The sequence below is a fragment of the Zeus faber genome (genome assembly GCF_960531495.2).
Source record: "Zeus faber genome assembly, chromosome: 14".
Taxonomy (NCBI): domain Eukaryota; kingdom Metazoa; phylum Chordata; class Actinopteri; order Zeiformes; family Zeidae; genus Zeus; species Zeus faber.
This window is the reverse complement of record NC_137200.1, coordinates 16006847-16030630: the sequence shown is the minus strand read 5'-3', so window position 1 is coordinate 16030630 and position 23784 is coordinate 16006847. Positions and strand designations below refer to the sequence as shown.

General features: G+C 44.8%; 1 protein-coding gene across 1 annotated transcript in view; it reads left to right on the top strand.

Moving 5' to 3' along the window:
• Positions 1 to 6814: 6814 nt before the first annotated feature.
• Positions 6815 to 23784, top strand: part of igsf9bb (immunoglobulin superfamily, member 9Bb) — a gene marked incomplete at both ends in the record, with an annotated part of 111731 nt that continues 94761 nt past the window's right edge. The window contains one exon of the mRNA XM_080013361.1: positions 6815 to 6878. Coding sequence (XP_079869487.1) covers positions 6815 to 6878 — 64 coding nt within the window. The remainder of the gene's footprint in view (positions 6879 to 23784) is intronic.

Sequence of the window (23784 nt, the reverse complement as noted above, 5' to 3'; positions counted from 1 at the left end):
ACGAGCTCTGTCACGGCACAAATTAAACTCGTAAGTCAAAGTTCCGCTGTACTTGTGTGAATGTGTGAATGGCTCCTCCGTCTCTCCAACGGGCGTAGGCGGGCAGCTGCTACTTCTCCTCCTGACGCGGTACATTAGCTTTCAGGAGGGGGCCACGGACGGCCGACCCCGGAGCAGAGCTGTCACGTTAATACACACAGGTGACAGAAGGACGGATGGCTCTCTGCAGCTCGCTCACTGCTACAGTAACAAACAAACGGGGGAAAAAAAACAAAAACCCCAACAACTGCCAAACAAAACAGAGCAGAACCAAAGCGACGACCGCCTGATGGAAAAACAGTCCCCGGAGCACATTGCCCTTGTGATTACCGTGCTTCGGGAAGAATCCGGGAGGGCTTTGCCGTCGGGTTATCTGCAGAGGCACTTCATGAGCGAGCGGGGTCAGCTTGTCAAATTGTTGGTTAAAAAGATGGATGAGGAAAAAAAAATAAAAATAAATCCATCAATCAATCAATCAATTGATTGAATTGAATTGGTTCTATTTTCATGGTAGAGAGAGCTGGTTTCTCAGGACAATGCATGGTAAAATTTTGGTCACGATGTGTTTTTGTAACGAAACCCAACTCAAGGGTTTCACTAAACCGATACTTGACTATTCGGGAGCTCGGGACGTTAAAGCAACATGTCAACATCCTGTAACTCCCTGTTCCCATCTAGTGGACACAGATGATGTGGCCACTGTTGATTGTTTGCAAACATTTAAAGTGACCTTGACAGACATAGTCAAATATATAAAAACATGCAGGATATACAAGAGGCAATTCTATGCACAGGATAAATAAATGGTATGGGTATATAGTGTATAAATTGCTATGTACTTATTAAATGATTACAGTTTCTACAGTGCTATTGCACATTCACCCACCAGGCAAGTAAAGGGGAATAGAATATTGATGACGTCTCAGTATTGACTTCAATGTTTTATCTGCTTATGACACAATCGGAAACGTCTTGACGCAGGGAGAGGAACATCACCGTAAAATAGACTACAACGGATGGGAGTGGGGACCCTCCTTAGGGTTCATGACAAATCTCAAATCATGGCGACTGGATGAACGCTCAAATTCAGCATCAGCCGAATTCTAAACGACGACACAAATTCTTCCGGCGATTGAATCGAGTGACGGATTTTGAAAGCGGAACCTTCGTCCGGAGCGTGTGCGTATCATCAATGGGCTTCTTTCAAATCTACCCTCCAGTGTTTGTGTGGTGACCTGGATATGGCTGCGTGTGTTGTTTGTGTCCCACCGCTGCGTACCGTGCTGTGTGTGTGTGTTTTTTTTCGGCGTACTCCCCGTGGTGGTCCGAGACGGAGGCCCGGGCACCGTGCCAGCTGGACCTTCGGCCCTCCTGGGTTTTTGTGGAATAGGGTCGGTCGACAGAGAAGGCGTGTGAGAGAGTGAGACTTGTCCAGATTGATCCCTCCCCCATCACGTGTACGAGGAAAAAGAAAAACCCAAACCCAAACCCGACCGCGACGAATCCCGCGGTCGGGACCAAACTGACCCAAACTGAACGCCCGCGTCGAGTTTCGGGTCCGCTACCGGCTATCATCGTGACTGAAACACGAAATTCCTCGATTGAGCCGGCTTCACACCGAATCCGACAAACGTCAACAACAACAACAAAGTGGAAAACAAATTCATTCCAATGGAAAAGTTGGATTCCGCACGTATACTTCGGTGTGCCCGTAAGGCTCGGGATGCTTTACATTTTCCAACTCATGCGACAAGTTTCGCTCCGACACTACGAATGGAAGTGAGCGGAGTTTCTTATTGTGACTGTAAGTAAGTCACATATGCAGTAAATGGTTTCGGGACTACCTGTCTCATAGGCAGCAATGTGTGATTTGGGGAAATGAGCGCTCTGTATTTTCACCACTGTCGAAAGGGGTTCCACATGGTTCAATACTGGGTGGTCTCTTATCATGTATCAATTGACGTGATCAATATCCTTCATGAGAAATTGCAATGCCCATCTTCATGTGCATGATACAGTTCTGTATGGTTTTGTTGATACTGCACACTCAGCCACTGAAATCCTTTGATTTTTTTTGGACTAAATATGTGCCATTCTCTCGAGCCTGAGATATTGTGGAGAATTGTTTGCATATTCCCACTCTGAATGGACACAATATCAAGAGGATCTCGTCTTGGAGTATATAATAATAATATCTTGGCGTAATATCTTGGATCAAAAAATTGCGGTACCTTTAAATCTCACACGGACACACTACTCAACAAGCTCCCACAAAAAAAAATTGATACCGGTATTTGTGCAGAAACAAAGCTAATTTTCCTTTGATTAGCAGAAAGCGTATAATTGAGGTTGTTTTCTTGTGTGTTTTGGATTATGGTGACGTTATCTATAGACAAGCCTCCGCCTCCACTTTTTAATTAGATTATATTGTATATTTTTATTTGATATTATTCTATTATTATTTGATTATTATTATTATTTATTGATTATTATTTATTATTATATTAGATTCAGTTTTATCACTGTGCCATAAGATTTATTACTTATCATTGCGTTTTATATTAAAAGGTTGTGTGGGCATCTCTAACAGTAAGACCTGACAGGCATTGTTTTTTATTTATTTATAAAGCCCTTAATGGCAACTTACCACCCTATATCACCTCAATATTAAATTGGTCCTATTGTCATTATTTTAGGGAGTAATCCCAACTGTATTTGACAGTGTTCTGTTGTTGTTTGTTTGTTGGTTGCTCTTTCGTGTGTATTCATCCGTTTATTCCGATGTACTCTTGTCACCTTCGTAAATTCGGGGCGTGTCCTCGATGACTTTCAAGTTATAAAGGTTGAATCTATGAATACAGAATAATGATGTTATCGACGTCAACGTCGGTTGTGCCTGGGAAACTACTGACTACCTACTACCTACTCACCTGACAGGTGAACGTTATGCCAAACACAGACGCAGTTCATCCAACGTTCACCGGGGGGGGGGGGGGGGGGGGGGGGGGCGTCCCACCGTGAGATGCGTTTAGACGATAGTGGCAACCGCTTATAATGAGGGCGTTACAGTGATCAACAGCTCATATGGATCAAAAAGCTTGGGACGTAATCATCCCAATACTAATGATGTTTAAATAATTTGCTTATAGTGATCAAGCAGTCCGCTAACAGTGTTCATTTTTGGTATTTTCATACATCGCAACATATGGGAAAAAAATGCAAAACGGTTTTTTTCACTGTACTCCCATGATCCTTTGCCTCGCGGTTTTGCATGCCGGTGCTATAGCCCCATCAAAGATTTGAATAGCACCGTAAAATTGGGGAAGAATTCCTTTTCCGATTTGACATTTTTACTGAAGACTTCAAATCCTGTCCGACAATTGTTTGAAGTTTTAAATTTATTAAGACTGATCATTCATAAAGGCGGGTGTAAAGGCGGGTGTAGAGCAGTGGCGTAAACGCGTAACGGAGAGGGCCACGCGTCCGCGTTTCCTGTTTCTCAAATAAAAAATAAAAAATGGAATAAAAACAGTGTGTTTTTATTTTAGATGTATTTATTTCCCTCCGTTTCCTAATTAAACGAAACGAAAAACCCGTGCTCCCCGTTTACAGGCTCCGCAGAGCCATTGATACCATTAGATGGTAACCAGTATGAAAAAAAAAAAAAAATTGTAATAATCATCCGCTTATATCGATCAATTTGACTCGGACAGATGTGATCACCGTAGGTTTCCGCTGCAGTGCCGTATCTGTTTGGCGCACTGCTTATCAACAAGATTTGACCAAAAACTGAGGTGCTGTCGGAAACAACTTTGGGGCGTCTCAAACCTTCCTTTTCTGAATTCTGGGTCAGCAACAGGGCAGAGGCGTCCCCTTTGTTCGAAAATGCTTCAGATAAAAAAAGGTCTCCTAAGACACAACAAACCTACTTAGCCAGGCTCACATAAAAACACCAGTCAGACCCATCCCCGTACTTTCCCCAGTAAAAACGGTCTTTTCACCTTTGAGGAGCTGTCTTCTTTTTAAAATTGTATTCATGTTCTTGGCTTTGTTTTGTTCAGAAAGGCAGATAGAAAGAGCGTCCACCCACTCGCCCCAAGGTGACACACACACACACACACACACACACACACACACACACACACACACACACACACACACACACACACACACACACACACACACACACACACACACACACACACACACACACACACACACACACACACAGTTAAAGAAATTCATTCTGACTTACTAATTCGACCGGGAGTTCAAATGATCATCCTGCTGATTGTTAAAAGTCCTCAAAGTTAATTACTACTTATATCTGTATGGACATAATTGCCTATCCCATATACAAAAGCCTATTCCCTTTAATTTTATTTTATTCTATATATTTTTATTTTATTCTATAAGTATTCGACTTACTGTATTACGTTTTAGGAGTCAGTTAGTTGGTCTAGTAGAAAGGAATTTCCTCTGACATATTTTGTGTAATCACCGGGTGCGTTGCATTACATTTCACTGCATATATGTATGAAAGTATATAGTAGTAGTATATGTATGTGACGAATAAATCTCTTGAATCTTGAATCTACTTTTAAAAAGTTTTCGACTAATATAGACTTCATTCATTCCTGTAGGGAAATCCAGGTGTTACAGCAGCAAATAACTGAGCAGCTGAGAAATATACAAATGAAAATGAGAAAACAAATGACACATCTGGACAAGTTAACATGAGGTAGCACTATGCTAACTAGTAGTGCTATACTAATTAGTAGCACTATACTAACTAGTAGTACTATACTGACTAGTGACACTATGCTGACTAGTAACACTATAATCACTAGTAGCACTATACTAACTACTAGTACTATACTGACAGTAGAAACATGATGCCCACTACATTTACATTTACATTTAGTCATTTAGCAGACGCTTTTATCCAAAGCGACTTACAAGGGAGAACAACATTCAAGCTACATTGCAACAGAGACATTAGTGTAACAATAAATACTGCTAAGTAGTGCAAAGTAATTGTAAGTTAGGAGAGGAGGTGCTCTCTGAAGAGCTGGGTCTTCAAGTGCTTCTTAAAGACAGAGAGGGAGGTCCCCGCTCTGGTCATTTTTGGCAGCTCGTTTCCACCAACGTGGAACTACAAATGAGAATAACCTGGATTGTGGTGGTTGTATGGCCGGCAGAGCCAGGCGACGCTCATTTGACGAGCGCAGCATCCGGGGGGCAACATGTGCTCTCACAAGAGCATTTAAGTAGGTGGGAGCATTCCCAGCAATCACTCTGTAGGCCAGCATAAGAGACTTGAACTTGATGCGGGCGGCTACAGGTAACCAGTGGAGCTCCATGAGCAGCGGAGTGACATGTGCCCTCTTTGGCTGCTTGAACACCAGTCGCACCGCCGCGACTGGTGTTCAAGCACTATGCCGACTAGTAACACTATACTCACTACTAGTATTATACTGGCTAGTAACACTATGCTGACTAGTAGCACTATACTAACTACTAGGACTATACTGACTAGTAACACTATGCCGACTAGTAGCACTATACTAACTACTAGTACTATACTGACTAGTAACACTATGCTGACTAGTAGCACTATGCTGACTAGTAGCACTATACTAACTTCTAGTACTATACTGACTAGTAACACTATGCTGACTAGTAGCACTATGCTGACTAGTAACACTATGCTGACTAGTAGCACTATACTAACTACTAGTACTATGCTGACTAGTAGCACTATACTAACTACAAGTACTATGCTGACTAGTAGCACTATGCTGACTAGTAGTACTATACTGACTAGTAACACTATGCCGACTAGTAGCACTATACTAACTACTAGTACTATACTGACTAGTAACACTATGCCGACTAGTAGCACTATGCTGACTAGTAACACTATGCTGACTAGTAGCACTATACTAACTACTAGTACTATGCTGACTAGTAGCACTATGCCGACTAGTAGCACTATACTAACTACTAGTACTATACTGACTAGTAACACTATGCCGACTAGTAGTACTATACTGACTAGTAACACTATGCCGACTAGTAGTACTATACTGACTAGTAACACTATGCCGACTAGTAGCACTGTGCTGACTAATAACACTGCGTTGACTGGTAGCTCCGCGCTGACTAGTCGCCGGGCGTTGGGTGTTTTATTGTTGTTTGTTTCTTTTTCTGTTCCGTTGTTTTCTGACGCCCTTGTTGTTCTTGGCCTGAGAAGATACAAACACCAACATCACCAGACGTGGCCCCACGACGCTCACCGCTCAACGGGCCAATGACGAAACCGAGCCCGAGCGTGGACGACCGGGCGACCGTTGTCCGCGGCGCCCTCCCTCGGCCGAGGCGTCGGCGGACGAGCGACGGCGACAATCCCCCCCCCCCCCCCGCGCCAGCCAATCGGAAGCGCGGGGGGCGGGGCCTCGTAGCGCTCATATACCGTCACGCTCGGTCTCGCGGCCCCGACTTCAGTCGTCACGACCGGCCGCGGCGCGCGCGCTCCCCTACCGCCGCCGCCGCCACCACCGCCGCCGCCGCCCCCGGTCTCCCCCGCCCCGCCCCCCCCCGCCCCCCCGGTCCCCCGCCCCCCGCCCCGGTCCCGCCGGGTGCAGGTGATCCGTCCGCACGAGACGAGGATGCGCGCGGAGAGCGGAGCAGGGAAGCAGCGCGAGGGGGAGAGGAGCGTCCGGTGCTCGTGCGGAGGGGCGCGTTGAGACATGCCCCGGTACCGGACAGGACTATGATTTGGTATGTGGCCGCTTTGATAGCAAGTGTGTTCGGCACCCGAGGAACGGCGGCTCAAGGTGAGTCCGAGTGCGCCCGCCTTTCGTCCCGTGTCGTCTCCCTTTTTTTTTTTTTTGATTTTTATTTAGATTTTTTAAATTGACATCTATTCACTTTGTTTGTTTTTTTTCCCCCCATTTCTTATTTTTAATTTTTTTGTTTCATTTCCATTTTTTTCATTTTTTTTTTGCCGTGCGTCATGTTTTTGCACGCCGGCCGGAGCGGCGTTGCTCCTGCGTTGGAGGAGGAGGAGGAGGCTGCAGGCTCGGCACCGCAGTCGTAGCGCCGTGTTTCTAGGACATATGGACAAGATGGACGACACCCAAACCATCTACAACCCGATACTTAAACGAAAACTACCTCGACCGAAACTTTACCATCTCCAACCGTGTACACCAGCTTTAGCCATCGCTCACCCTTATACGTAAGCCGAGCCATCTCCACCCCCAACTGAACCATCTCGAACGTTATACCCAAACCTTAACCATCTCTAACCGAATACTTAAAATTAACCATCTCTGACATTATCCCTAAACTTAGCCATCTGCCACGTTATACCTAAAGCTATAAAGAGCTAAACAGAAACTAGTGTTTAGGTGGAACACACGTTTGAACTATGTACCTTGACAGAAAGTAGTATTTGGGCGCAATAAACCTTTAAAACTACAAGTGGTGAGAGATTAAGTGGTACTTGGGTGGAATAAACCTTTAAAACTATACGTTGTGTGATATAAAGAAGTATTTGGGTGGAATAAACCTTTAATACTATTAAGTACTTGTTCAGAAAAACGTATTTTGCTGGAATAAACATTTAAAACTACAAGTACATGTACAGAAAGTGGTATTTTGGTGGAGTATACCTTTACAATTGTAAGTAGTTGGATATAAAGTAGTATATGGGTGGAATAACCCTTTAATACTATGAGTAGTTAGGCAGAAAGTAGTGCTTTGGTGGAATAAACCTTTAAAACTATAAGTACTTGGACAGAAAGTAGTATTTGGGTGGAATAAACCTTTAATACTATAAGTCGTGAGATAGAAAGTAGTATTTGGGTGGAATAAACCTTTAATACTATAAGTCGTGGGATAGAAAGTAGTATTTGGGTGGAGTAAACCTTTCCAACTATACGTAGTTACATATAAAGTAGTATTTGGGTGGAATAAACCTTTAAAACCATAGGTAGTTCGATATAAAGTAGTATTTGGGTGGAGTAAACCTTTAAAACTACAAGTAGCTCGATATAGAGTAGTATTTGGGCGGAGCAAGCCTTTAAAACTATAATTCGCGAGGTGGCGCTGTCGCGAAAAACTTATGGTCCTAACGGTCCTGGAAATGCGGTCCTGAAGCTGCAGCCGGTCTAATGCAGGAACATGCTCCCGGTGAACTGCGGCACTGACTGACTGCCACTGCTCTGGAGATCAACAAAATAATAATAATAATAATCCAGTGTCACAGTCAAAATGTAAACCACAATCAGTTTATTCATTATGCGTACACTCTAATCCGCGGAGAATCGTCCTGGTACCTGTAAGGATTGGTGCGTTGTTGTACCAGATAATTAGCATTAAAAAGCTCAACAGTCTAAAAAAAAAAACCACACACATCTGTACACACAGATATACAGAACACATAACATGTGATTCTACGCACAGGATGCATTGAATTGAAAGGCAAAGTGGCACTGTGGTGACTAGTATTGGCTGTGGGTATAAATATAACTATAGATGGGATATTCAGTACACCATGAATACATACATATACAATAAATGTGGGCATGGATGATAATGGAGGAGTGGGTGTAAATGATTACCAGGTTGTTATTACATCATAATATGTAAAGCCCAAGTCATTACAATGTTATTACAGTATTACAAAAGATTGCAAATAGTATATTGCAACACAACTAACCAGAGAACAAACTCATTTGACTGTGCTTGGTTCGTCATAAAACATGTGAAATGCCAACACCAAAATGTCGCGTATCAACCTGTTCCTATGGCAGTGCTGTTGTACCGCAGTTGTCTGCTGAGGGGCGCGCTTCTTGAAAAAGTGCTGCATTATGGTTGTAATGACTTACATTTTTTTTTTGTTTTTTTTTCACAAAGCTCTGGAACTGATGATACGTTTGAAAGGAAGCATATTTTCTTATATCCTTGAGCTTTTTTTTTTTTTTTTTACACAAGCCCGGACTTGCGAATAACCTATAACTCGCATGAGTCTCTTAAAAACACGTTCACGGTGTGTTTACGAAGATCAATAGGTGTCATTCACCTGACACTTCAGAGGAGTCAGGCTCACCTTTCACCTTATTCTAATTTCAGTCGCTGAATCTTAAATCAGCAGTCCTTCCCAGGGAAGACGGATCGATATGGACCTTGGCACCTTTTAACGTTCCCTGTGTGTGTGTGTGTGTGTGTGTGTGTGTGTGTGTGTGTGTGTGTGTGTGTGTTTGTATATATGCTGCCTGTGCACGTTAGCCCCCTTTTTCCAGTGCACATTGTACTGTAAGTTACGGGGCAGAAGAGTTTAACGTGGCCAAGGACAGTGCATCGCGTCAGTGGGTGAGTGGGTGAGGTGACGGATGTTGTGTGAGCGTGCGAGGGAGGGGGTGCGCGTGCGAGGGAGGGTGAGCAAGCGAGAGAGGGGGTGAGCGAGCGAGAGAAGGGGTGAGCTAGTGAGTGTGCGAGAGAGGGGGTGAGTGAGCGAGAGAGCGTGCAAAGGAGGGGGTGAGCGGGTGGGGCGGGGTGAGTGTGCGAGGGAGGGGGCGGGCGAGCGAGAGTGGGTGAGCGTGCGAGAGAGGGTGTGAGCAAGCGAGAGAGGGGGTGAGCGAGCAAGGAAGGGGGTGAGCGAGTGAGAGAGGGGGTGAGCGTGCCAGGGAGGGGGTGAGCGAGCGAGGGAGGGGGTGAGTGAGCGAGAGAGTGTGCGAGAGAGGGGGCGGGCGAGCGAGAGGGGGTGAGCGTGCGAGGGAGGGTTCGAGCAAGCGAGAGAGGGGGTGAGCGAGCAAGTATGGGGGTGAGCGTGCGAGAGGGGGGTGAGCGTGCGAGAGGGGAGGCGAGCGAGGGAGGGGGTGAGCGTGCAAGGGAGGGAGGGGGTGAGTGAGCGAGGAAGGGGGTGAGCGAGCGAGGAAGGGGGTGAGCGAGCGAGAGAGGGGATGAGCGTGCGAGGGAGGGTGTGAGCGAGCGAGAGAGGGGGTGAGCGAGCAAGGAAGGGGGTGAGCGTGCGAGAGGGGGGTGAGCGTGCGAGAGGGGGGGGTGAGCGAGCGAGGGAGGGGTTGAGCGTGCAAGAGAGGGATGGGGTGAGGAGCGAGGAAGGGGGTGAGCAAGCGAGAGAGGGGGTGAGCGTGCGAGGGAGGGGGTGAGCGTGCAAGGGAGGCGGTGAGCGTGCAAGCGAGGGATGGGGTGAGGAGCGAGGAAGGGGGTGAGAATGCAATCAGTGCTCATTTATTTCTCCATAATGACAGTTATCACGAGCAACAGCTTTTCCACCTGCGATCATGTCCCTGGTTTCCCTCCACCTACATGCTAACGCTAACACCAGCCAGTGGCGCCATCTTGTGACGCTACATAGAAACTGCAACGGAAGATTCGTGAGGGATGGATGCCCAAATGTCCAGTGTCACAGAAATAACAGTAAATACTGTAGGTTCGTCACACATAGGGGGAAGCTCTTTTGTTGGTGAATAGTTCACTGCGTTGTTCTGACTATTTTTCTCAGCGGAAGCTCTGTAACTGGTCATTTCAAATCAATATTCCGTCTCACATTACCCCTTACATGTAAGACAACGTCTTCTTTTATATCCCAAAGCTTCACGGAGAAGACTCCAAGTGCGGTTCATTGCATTGAACTATATGTTACTGCTCAATGTGATAAGCCGTGTTCCCGGCATTCTTTTGACGGTGATTTGCAGTAACTTTTCTCCGCCCGGTGTCTAACCAGTACACTGTGGGAAGGGGTGGGACGAGCGAGGGGAAGGAGGAGAGAGAGGGAGAGAGAGCGAGAGAGAGCGAGAGAGAGAGAGAGAGAAAGAGTGCAGACAGCAACTTCATGCAGACTTGACAAGCTCCCGCGAGGAGCAGTTTAATAATATCATCACTCCGATTTGACCGGACGCGACAAAATGTGTCGCGAGGGCAGATTTGGAGATTGGCGACAGCGGGGGGTGGGGGTGGGGGAAGGGGTGGGTGTGTCCCACCTGAACCGCGATGCATCCGTCCCAGCTCATCATCATCAAACAACGTTGTTTCCTTTTATTACGTTTCCAGCGGATTAGATAGATGACGGATTCCACGGAGGGATGGCTGGATTTCAAATTCCTAAAAGGAGGTGTGTGTGTGTGTGTGTGTGCGCGTCTTGTGGTTGAAAGGTGGGAATCAGTGTTTTTTACCTGGTTGATCATTTTGAAAGTCACTGGCACGACATAAGATAAGAGTTTATAAATCCGCCAGCCAGGAAGGCAGGCGTCACAGCGGCGAGGCTGAGGTGGGGTGTGGGGAGTATCGCGATAATCACCAACACACAAATCGGACTTGCAGATCCGTATCCAACATGCAGGCGTCAAAGAGGAAGCAACTTGTTTTTTTTCCTGCCTTTTTTCCTTACACATATTTAATGTCAAATCTGTGTATTCCCAGAAACTCAACACTAAAATCGAGAATAAACCCAAAGTAACGGTCTGAGTTTATGATGTCATGCGATGATGGAGTCGGGTTCAGAACTTGGGCATCGTATCTGGCGCTGGAAAAAGTTGTCACAGCGTATAAGGAGTTGTGTACATATATTATGATGTTACGGCGGCGCTAACAGAAAGAACACAAGGCCTAATATGAATTGAATCTGACCTTCCGCCGCTACATCGTTCCGTAGGCTTACGTTCTTTAATCTTCTCGCCGTCAATGTAGTCGGCCCGTGTAGCTCGGGCTTTGCGGGGCACATGTCAAAGCGTTAAAGCAGACCTGGCAACCGGCACGCATCTTGTGTACCAACTGCGCCATTCTTAGTCAAAATACACAGGTACGAAATGCCAGCTGAAACTATGCAAAAAAAATAAGTATATATATAATATATATATATAGATACGTATATATATATATTTTTTTTTTTTAATATATATTTTATATATATATGTATATATATATATATATATATAAATATTATTGTAATTAAATGACAGAAATCAATCAATCAATCAATTCAAAACAATACCCTACATTTTATGGTATTTAAACTACATCCATCAGTCTGGACCAGATACGGTTCTGTTACAGGTTGAATTATACTGAAACTCGGTGACCGTCCCATGTTGTATTTTACTGGAACTCAGTTAAAGTTTCATATCTTATTATTGTTCCATAGTCAGTAATGAACAATAATAAACAGTGTCAAAATGGGCAATCTCACTATTGTGGTAACTGAATTGCACAGGTAGTCCGTATGTGCAGCCGTCCTATCACGTGAGCGTGATCAGGTCTCATGATGTATTTGTCATCCACGTACAGCAGATCGGAAATCGGAATCTGCAGGTGTCACTTAAAAAAAAAAAATCTGAACTAGCCAAACCAAACCAAAAAAATTGTTCGGAGATGCATTTCAAGGGCTATATCCTTGTGATATGAATGTGTATACTGTGTATATTTAGCCGTAGTAGCTCACGTACGATGCGATGAGCCTCGTAACGAGACGCTACGGTGTGAATAACTGATGGAGTCATGTAGCTGCAGTAACTCAAACGCCACGGAGACTTCCCGTTACGCTGTTGTGGTACCCGAAATATCTTCCCAAGGTTGCCAGGTCTGCGTCGTGTAATACATGTTCCCTTTTGCGGAGAGTGCACCCGAGCATCTTCCGCCAAAGTGGGAGAGGTTTGAAGGACGAGGGCTCCGTGGCGGCGGGAACAGCGGATGGGGGAAGGGTCGGGTGGGGGCGTTTTTTGGGACGTACCAAGTAGAGGGAGCCGCGCTCTCCCCGCTCCCGTGACTCCCATGCCTTAAGGACGTGTCACGGTAATCGTATCTATGGGGCTCTGTGGAATACGCGATTCTGATTGGTCGATAGCTGCAACCCGGTTTAGCTTTCAGTTATTTCTGAACAACGAAACGAATCACAGTTTGTTAACAATGACCGTTGCCACGGGGAACCGCTTCTCCGTCTGGATTCACGTCCCTCGTGTCGCTCGGCATACATGCTAACGCTAACAATAGCCCGTGGCGCCATCTGGTGACGCGACATATAAACTACAATGAACAACTACTTGAGGAGATGGATGCGGAAATGTTCAACTCAACATTTATAACAGTGAATAAGTTTGTCATATGCACTGTAGGCAGAAGTTTGTTTTGGTGGTGAATAGGTTCAGTTGACTACGTTGTTGCAGTGTTGTCTACTTCGTTGTGGCTATTTCTCTCTTAAACCAGACGCGCTAGTTAATCATAAAACCATTTCAAATCAATATTCCTTCTGACATTATCCCTGACATATATCCCGAGGTTGTCTTGCGTATTTTCCAAATGTCGGGTCGACGGCTCCCAATCGTGGCTCACGACATGAAACTAGGTGTTAATGCTGCTGTTAAAGTGTCATAGCGGAGCTCCCACTTCCCTGACTCCACAGACCCTTAAACCGTGGAAAATGCTCCTTCACTAATTTAGACCCCAAGAGCCACGCTGTGTGACGTAAGGTCCCGGCCTCAAAACCATCACCATTCAACACCGGCAACGAAGACTATAAAATGACTCCATTCCCTTTCTCTCCTAAACACACGCCACACGCGCGCGCGCATACACACACACACACACACACACACACACACACACACACACACACACACACACTCAATTCAGGTGTAGGTGGCTTATTGAGTCGTTTAAAAACATGATCAAGTTGGTCGATTTTAAATCCGCGCCGAAGATGTTGGTGTCACGAGGATGTGGAGGATAAAATATTTGCCGGCGACGCACCAGTGCACGAAGGTCGTCCCGGGTGCTTCCTGTGCGCCCGGGTTCCCGCCGGGCGCTCTGGTTTCCTCCCACCGTCGAAGACGCGCGCGTCGGGGGTTAACACGCCTGCCGGTGCCCCCCCCCCGGAGCACGGCACCGGCAGAAGAGCTGGAGTGGGTCCGCGGGCGCTGCACTGCGGCTGCCCACTGCTCCTAGGTGTAGGACGGGTCAAACGCAGAGGACAAATATCATTTACCGATGTATGTCAAGATATGACCATAAAGAGTCGAATCTGAAATGTTTTTGTCCACACCCAACGCTGTGAAAATATGATAAATACAAATGTGCATGTAGCTATAATTCACAAAAATACACGCGTGCACACACACACACGCACACACACGCGCGCAGCTGGCAAATGCCCGACTTAATGCCCCAGTGCTTACTCTCACTCTCTCTCTCTCTCTCTCTCTCTCTCTCTCTCTCTCTATCTTGTCACCCGCCTCCCCTCCCCTCCCCTCTCCCGCCTCAGCATCCTGTTTTCTGCAGTCGTCTCTTCCTCCCCCTCGCTCCGTCGCCGTCTCTCTCTCTCTCTCTCTCTCTCTCTCTCTCTCTCTCTCTCTCTCTCTCTCTTGCTCCCTCCTTTCCCTCTCCCCCTCCGGGCCTCGAGTGCCCTCTCTCAGCAGGGCCGGAGCTCAGAGAGTGGCGGAACACGGCGGGCCGTGTTAGTGCGGGCTCACGGCACGCTCCACGGCGACCGCCTGCCGCCGCCGCCGCCGCCCGCAAACGCGACACGCTGGCTCCCCCTACGCACGCACGCACGCACGCACGCACGTCAACAGATAGGCTCCCCTCAGGGAAGAGTGTGGCTTTAACCGGGACGCAAACATATGCCCACTAACCGGCTGTCTGCCTCTGACTAAGTTGAACTAATTATGACTAAGCGGTGCGATAAATGCCACCAGTGGGCTGGCGTGGGGGGGTGGCGGGGTTAGGCGGTGTGTGTGTGTGTGTGTGTGTGTGTGTGTGTGTGTGTGTGTGTGTGGAGGGGGCTGTGTACCACATTGAATGCATAGTGCTGGCTGCGTGTTTTTCATTTAAGGGCGGCAATGAGATAAAGTCATTAAACCTACTAGTTGGCATAGTACCATTAGTTAGTATAGTGCTACTTGTGCTACTAGTTCGTATAGTGTTATTAGTTAGTATAGCGTGACTACTATAGTTAGTATTGTGCTACAGGTGCTACTAGTTGGTGAGGTGTTATTAGTTAGTATAGTTCCACTAGTTATTGAGGTGTTATTAGTTAGTATAGTGCTACTAGTTGGTATAGTGTTATTAGTTAGTATAGTGCTTCTACTGTAGGTAGTATAGTGTTACTAGTTGGTGTAGTGTTATTACTTAGTATAGTGCAACAAGTTAGCATAGTGCTACTAGTTGGTATAGTGTTATTCGTTAGTATAGTTCTACTACTGTGGCTTGTATAGTGCTACTAGTTGGTAAAGTGTTACTCGTTTGTAAAGTGTTAATAGTTAGTACAGTGCTACTAGTTAGTAAAATGTTACTAGTTAGTATTGTGGTACTACTGTAGTTAGTATCGTATTACTACTTAGTATTGTGTTACTACTTAGTATTGTGTTACTAGTTTGTATAGTGCTACCAGTTAGTATAGTGCTACTCGTTAGTATAGTGCTACTAGTGCTACTCGTTAGTATGGTGCTACTCGTTAGTATCGTGCTACTAGCTAGTATAGTGCTATACTTTATTAACTAGTAAGTTAATATCGTACTATTAGTATAGTGATACCAGTTATGTATAGTGTTACTAGTGCATTTAGTTAATATTGTGTTACTACTTCGTATCATGTTACTAGTTGGTATAACGTTACTAGTTAGTATAGTGCTACTACTGTAGTTAGTATAGTGCTACAAGTTAGTATAGTGCTACTAGTTAGTATACTGGTACTACTTGGTATAATGTTACTAGTTAGTATAGTGCTACTGCTATAGATATTATAGTGCTACTAATTAGTATAGTGTTATTAGTTAGTTTAGTGCTACTAGTTAGTATAGTGCTACTAGGTGATATAGTGTTACTAGTTAGTACAATGCTAACTAGTAAGATTGTATCTTTCTCATCTGTTTTTGCTGCTGTAGCGCCTGGATGTCTTATTTGATCTAATGTGGATGTACTTCTCACGTGGACCTCCTATATCAGACAGTTCGGCCATTCTGCCATTTCTTAAATGTAAGAGCCGTCACAAGGAACTACCGCATTTTCCACCACTTCCTGTTTAGCTTCTCCTCTCACTTTGCCCTGAGACCACACACCTTCCAGCATTGGCTTCCCTAGATGTAGTTACTACTAAAGTATGGAATACACTGCCCTGGTGTATTCACTGAGCAGTGTAGATGGTACTGGATGTATATACAGTAGATGTACCACAAGGCAGTTGGCCGTCAGTAGAATCAGATATAACACCAGTGTAACACATTCGCTCATGAAAGGAGATTAGTATTAATCTTCTCGCCTCTAATTTAAAATCTGAATTTACAGATAAATCTGTAGATATAGTAATGGGTGCGGGGAAAAATGTGCCTAATGACTCATTCTTATGATTAAACATGCAGTTATGCCCCATTCAAATACACAAAAGTGTAATTGATGGATAATTGATCTTGTTAGAGATTCATTTTACGCGATGTGCAGTTGGTTCGAGTACCACTGACCAATGTACTTATTCTAATTTGGTTTGGATGAAAGCGTCCTCCAAATGACGTCATGTAATTTGATGCAATGTAATGAGGTAGCGCAGCCTCCGTTTGGACATCATAAGCATAGCTCGTCTGTGTCCGCACTTGAATTGGATCCAATTTCAATGCTCTCGGGGTTTCAAAAAGCATGGTTCCTGCCCGCGTTCTGACTCTTTCACGTCCGTGTACGTAGTCTGACATCACATTTTTTTGTCATATTTTATGAATGTACATTCGATCGGAGCTGAACGCTCAATACTGTAAAGCGGTCTTTCATCTTGATGGATCGTGCCCACAATCCACAATTTTAACAATAAGGGACACTGCTCAACATTCTCCCAAAAAGTTCAGTATTTCAGTTGCCAGTCACTGGTGTTATATTTTGACATTTCAATAATTGGTGTGCTCTCTGCACACTACTCTATCATGGTTTATGTATAAGGATGATTCCAAGGCAACAATGGGATTGCACGTGCTTGGGATACACATTTTCACTGAAGATTCAAAACTTTTAAATGTAAAAATGAATTATCAGTAGTCATCAGGAGTAATTCCATAATAGCGGATACAAAACTGCTATACTAGAATAACCAGTGGCCTGGCAGTGAACAGTCATTTTCTCATAGTATCTGTTGTCAAAACAGTTGACAGTTGACAATGCACAAGTTGAACACTTTATCATAACTAAACGCTCACTTGTTTTAGCAACATTAATACCTTGATAGTTGAGAACTAGTTCTGTGGAAATATTGACTTGTTTGTGCTCCTGTTAAAGTCTCTTTATGGAAAGTGATTCTAAAGGGATACTCCAGTTGGGAAATGTGCATATCTTGTCTTGTTTTGAGAAGGTCAATACCAATTTCATCCTCATTTATCCTTATATTCACTTTATTTATCCTTATTTATCCTCATATAGGAGCCTAGTCCAGCACGTAGGCGGTTCTTTTAGTTCAGCAGCTGAGAATACACTTTCTGAAAGCATTTAAGTTAGGTTTGCGGTGTTGCTTAAAAGATTTTAGCTTCAGCACCCTGTTACCCTGCTCCGATGGGTTTTTTTTTTTTACGTTATCACGGTGTTATGGATGAGAAGAGTCACAGCTAAGATGAATTACCTCTGAGTTCTCGCAGTGATTGTGATGCAAGGTGGCAAGGTGCAAGTCCCAATTTGGACCACGGATTTTCCTCCCTATCCAACTTCAGCCATGCACCTATACATGAGTTACATGTGAGAAACATGTTGTCCAACAAACTTTTGCCTGTAAGTGTGCAGGAAGGTTGGTGAACACACCTGACTGGTACGGGAGTCGCCAGTGCGGAGGTTGTTCCTCCTTCTTCAGAACTCATTATTTAGCAGAGTCTCATTAGAATCAGGATCAGAATGACTTTTTTCCATTCCACCAAGTGCATTTTCATATAAATGAGTAGCCAAATATAAATGAGTAAATAAATAAGCATATAAATAAATGAATAGCCAAAAATGCAAAACAGAAATAGCCAAATATAAAGAAATATGCCGAATATGAAATGTGATTATATAGGCGATTTAAAGGAGATGTCAATGAAAATAGAATTGGAAGAGACCTCATGCCAAGCGATCTTACAACATGTTTTAATATTTTAATGTTTCTATTTGTATTCCTAGAAGATAATGTGTGCGACGCCATTATAATGCTCCGTGATAAGCCCATGCTCCATCCAGGAGGCGAGGCCTTTACGCTGATTGAGCTTGATCAAAAATAGCATCCTAGTTGCCAGAGGCAAATAGCACACTCCATAAAAGTCAGCAACCTTCAGATGTCAATCAAATGACTGCTGTCAGGCCTTGCCATCCTCCATTTTGGTTCAGTGAACCGGTGTGCAGGGGGTGCCGGGCGGTATTGAGTGACAGAAGAGATGCGCCACGTATAGATGGGTGTTGATCCTTACTGAACCTCTTGAATCATGAATGAGGTTGGGTATAGTACTAGGGTCAGTGTGTTACTATTTCAGTCTTATCAACACTAAGCTCGCGTTCTTAACACCAGAAGTGCACGTTTAATCCATGCGGCAAGAGTGAACTTACCGCTTTTGCCTCGTGTAATTCGCTTAATGTCGGAGAGAGCTTTTCATCAAGGTGTTAAGAGGCGTCATAAATGATCAATAAGGAGCAACACTTGATGCTGCCGCTGTAGCACATAATGAGCACATCATTAAAACATTGGCTGCCGTACTGTTCCTTCTTAAGGGCTGTGGCCATGTCCGGGAAACACAGTCGTTTTTTCCATCATAATTTCACTGTCAAATGCTGTCAAATTTGCCGTGATAGCATTCAATTCATCACCTGCAAAAAAGTTATCCATTAGCAATGTACATTAACTCCAAAGCTCCGGTGTAAAAACACCTACTTAAAAAAACATTGTAACTTACATATATATATATATATATATATATATATATATATATATATATATATATATATATATATATTTATATATATATATATGGTGCTATATTAGGAACGTAGTGCCAGGACGGGCACTATATCCCATTAAAAATGTACCGAGCCATGAACACAGAGGAGCAATGTGCATTAGTTTTCATGTTGCAGGTTAGTGGGTGTGCATTCTCATTGCACCCTGTCCCGGGGCTATCGGCAAAGTCTGCGGTGGAAACACTCCCTTATCTGGTATTGTCTTCCTGTGTAGTGTTAATTATGTATCAACCCTGCGAGGAGCAGAGAGGGAGGAGCGCTGGGGGTGTGCTAACATCATTCAGAGTGGATGGATTTCCAGTAGACTTTTGGCCCATTTACAAACAAGTGGTATATTTCACTCCCGACACGCCTTTCCCACCGCTACTTACACTTACACAGGCCGACTGGAACGAGGCGTGAACGTGAAAATGCACCGATGGCTCCAAATTCTGCAGCCAGAGAAATTACGATTTATTCAAATAAAATGAATCAATTAAATCCTATATTTATAATTTCTTTCATCATATTGGTTAAATGGGTTAATTAAAGATTAACCTCGATGGTTGGCCACCACCGTGTCCAAGGAACTTGACCACACACAGATTTTAGGTCAGTCCTTTTAACTTTTCACTTCGTTGTTGATGATTTGAAGGTTATCTTCCTTGTTTGTTTAGGATAACACATTTGTGCAGTATGTGTCGCGAGGCCATTTGAAGATAGTGATAACTACAGCAACTCGAAATCTCAATATCATAAGAGTTATCAAAGCAGTTGGACTGATGAAAGGAGCTGAAATTCCTTCAAAGAATTTCTCGGTGAAAGAGATTCGTCTCAGAAAAAGCAAGGTGCTGATTTGTTTGTTGAAACATTTATGCTGGATTTTATGTAAACCAGAACTATTGATATTTTGGATCAATACGAGTCCGCTAGAGTCAGAGCCCTGCCGATAGCTACGACAAAGTTTTCCTGTGACCCCGAGTGCCAGGGTTGGGCGATGAATCAATAATACTTCATCAATAGGTGCTATTCTATTATTATGAGATTAAGATGTCATCATAGTGTCATGTACATCAATTCTGTAGTCTGAATTATTAGAGGGACTTTTATCTAAAAAATCTAGTTTTCCTTTTCTATTTAGTTTAAGCTAACATGGAATTGTGAATATACAGTATAAGATATTGCATTATTATTGCGTAAAATTCACGAAGATAATTGTGATTTATGATGGTGGTGTCATCTACAGCACCTAGCCCTACCTACAGCCATCAAGTCTAATAGAGTTGACACGTACAGTATATAGGCCTGAGCTTAGCTTTACTGTATATTGCCAATTTTTCCTGGGGTTTATTGCATATTGCCATTTTCTTTTTTCTGTTGTTATGTACTGTATATTATGTACTATCTATCTATCTATCTATCTATCTATCTATCTATCTATCTATCTATCTATCTATCTATCTATCTATCTATCTATCTATCTATCTATCTATCCATCTATCTATCTATCTATCTATCTATCTATCTATCTATCTGTCTATCCACGGTACAATAGATGTGTACAAATCTGCGTCCTGCAGGTCACACCTCTCTGCTTTCAGAAGTTCTCAGGGAGGTTCACGCCCGGTGGACACCTGGCACGAGCACGGGGTTTGTCACACATGCAGGCAGCTGTTTCACCGCTTTGCCAGCCTTTGTTGTCAGGGCGGTTCTTTTCCCGTCTGCTTCCCGGCGCTATTTCTAGAGTTTGTTCTGCTAAGAGGGTGGCTCCGCCTCATGGCGGACACTTATTTGTGATTTTGGTTTGAAGGGCCAATTGGACTTTTCCCAACACGTCTGAGATCCCAACAGCCGGACCCGGCGGCTTCCGGGCCAGGAGTGAGCTTCTTCCCTGCCGCTCGGCATCACAGTCACAAAGGATAACAATTTGTTAAATGAATCTCCATAATAGATAAAATAAAGATGAAGATATTCCTTTCCAGTCTGTCGGGTAAACACGTTTCCTTGAACCACAGGTGATTTCCGCACGTACCACCAAATTTTGACCGGCTCCTTCTTCTCTCATGCGCTTGGTCTTCACATGCTCTGACATGGAGTAACTCATGTCTTCCCAAACTTCAAGAAGGAACGCTATCATGTGCGATCTTGTTATTCCATTTCTAAACCGTCATAGGTGGTTCGGCCTTCATGAATGGAACCGGATCCATATTTTGACTGCCATGAGGTGCACTTATGCTCTGCATTGGCCTGTGTGCATGAAGTCATCTTGAAAATCATGGCAAAAGCAAGGAGGTATTGTACTTGTCCTGGCCACACATGGACTGTATGTACCGTGGCCTAACTCAAGTCCAGTACACACCGGGCACTATTTATTTGTGCTATTTCTTCGCACATCAATAACATTTGTTTTACTTATATGCAGTCATTGCAACCTTGCATAATAATTACAGGATTTTGTGGAGTGCAAGGTGAAAATGCGCTGGTGACAAATTTTTATTTTTGGTTTGTTGCCGTTTATTTTTATTTTTATTTTTATTTGCTTAATTGTGTTGGGGTCGGTGTGAAAATATAATTGTGGCGGATGAGGGGGTGTGGTTAAGCCGGGGTCTGCGGGTTGCGGCTCGGGCTTCGTCCCGCACCGGGCGTAGCACCTCGCTGCCAGGAAGTCTGCATCCCCCTCCCTGCACCAGTGACGTTCGTTTGAGTGATTCTCAGTGTGCAACGCCTTTTTCTGTCGTCGTGTGCCTCAAGTACAGACGCAAAGTATTTAATTTGGGGTTTGAAGCGCAATGAGTATGTTTATTTAGGAATACAATCGAGAAAAGCGGCTATGGCCGGGAGCAGGAACTAGTTTCCCTGTTATCCTACACATTACACATCCGTCACACCTTCTCTGGGTTTACAGATGGGCGTCTGAGTGGAACAGATGTCCGTACAAACGCCGTCCCCCGAGGGGCAGAGAAAACTTCATTCCAATCTGTAAAGCAGGGACCTGCGAAGAGCACCTTGCGTAAACACGAGAAATAGCCTCACTTTTAGGCCGCGGCAAAGTGTTGCATCGGGAAGGACGTTTGCCCCTTTTATAATCGCTCTGTTCGCAAGCCAAGGACAATATTTAAGTACGGGGCTTGCTCTCTTTCTCAATTCTGCCGTCTCCAGCCCCCCTTTAGGTCCTTTGGCTCATTAGCGAGAGTTGTGGGGAAAAAAAGAGTCGCGTAACAGGCCCCGCGGTCTCTCTTTGGCCTTGTCATCTCGATTGGCCTTGCCGCCGTTAAAGGTTGACATTGTCGTAAACTCTCGGAGGGATTCTGACGCGACGCCGCAGTCGTATTCCGCCTCCAGTTGGACGTCTGCGCTTTTTGCGTCTTCCTGTTATGAACCGTTTTTGAATTTGAGATCTCCCGGTAGGAAAAAAAAATAAATAGAGCCCGGCGGATGCCCGGCGTCCACGGTTAAATGCCCTGTTTATTGCTGCGGACACTCGTACGGACGCACAGGGGGAAGTGTGTCCCCCGCCTCGCGACTTGACCTCCTGGTTTGGGCGTCGGGGTGATTCTTGTGTTGTGTTTGTATCTGTGCTCCATAAAAGCTCCCGTTTGGACGACCGTTTGTTGCTGTAGTGCACAGTTCATATCCGTGTCAGTAGATCAATGTCTTTTTTTTGAAACGCTGTGAGGACCACTCGGAGCAGTGACAAGAGGCTCGACTCCTTTTTGAGATTCGGTCCTTGACGAATCACTCGGTGAAAAGACTCGTTCGGTTCAGTCCGTGTAAAGCACGGAGAGCTGGGGAGGACTTCCAGAATGAGGAGCGGCAGTCGGAAAAGTCGCTGCGGCTCCGAGTTGTGAACTGAATTCTCAGAAGGATCATTTCATTCTGTCACAATGATTTATTTTGGTGGAGTGTAAGATAGAAATCAGTCACATTGAATGTGAATTGTGCCAAATGGCTTTGACCTGTTTTTGCATTGGACTTTAATTTAGTCCTCAGTGATTATTGTTATTTTTTTTATTCAGTGTGTGAGTTGGAGATCCACTCCCAAGTCATTTAAAAGTGGTGTGGCTGTGTGATTATTTAATCGTAAAAAGTGTGCCGTGGCAGAAAAAACTTCGGGAAACACTGCTCCAGATGCATACTTGGTCTGTATTGCATAGCTCCTTTGACAGTGTGTCCATTCTCATTTTGTGTGTGTGTGTGCGTGTGTGTGTGTGTGTGCGTGCACGCGTGCGCGCTGTTTTGTGCTGGCTCACCATTCCCCACATACTGTACCTAGCGCTGGTGCAGCTGCCGTATATGCTTTCTCAGAACATTGTACAGTACTCCACCTCCTCCTCCACCACCACCTCCTCTCCTCCCCTCCCTCCAGCGTCTCATCTTACAGCTGGCCCACTGATGCAGCGCAGACAGGCCTCCACGTCGACTTCCCTACGCCCATTAAACATTCATGGGCAAACGGCCACGAGATATCTAGCCGTAGTGCCGGCACCGCTACCCAGCGCGCCTGATCCGAGCCTCGCGTCGTCCCTCCCAGAGCAAATGGAGGAGGCAAATCTTTTAAATCCGTCGGCGGACGAGAGTGGCAGGCAGAGGGATGCAGATGTCTGGCCCTTGTGGGAGAAGCTGTAGGACACGCTACATGCCAGCCATGCTGGGGCTGGGAGTGTATGAAACCGATGTTCTGCAGTGGAAGCCAGTGATCTGACATAAAGTAACTAGGATTCGTTAAATTGTTAAACGAAATAGTTTTGGAGTAGTCAACGTGTTTTTTGTTTGTTTGCAACGGAAGCAGAATCA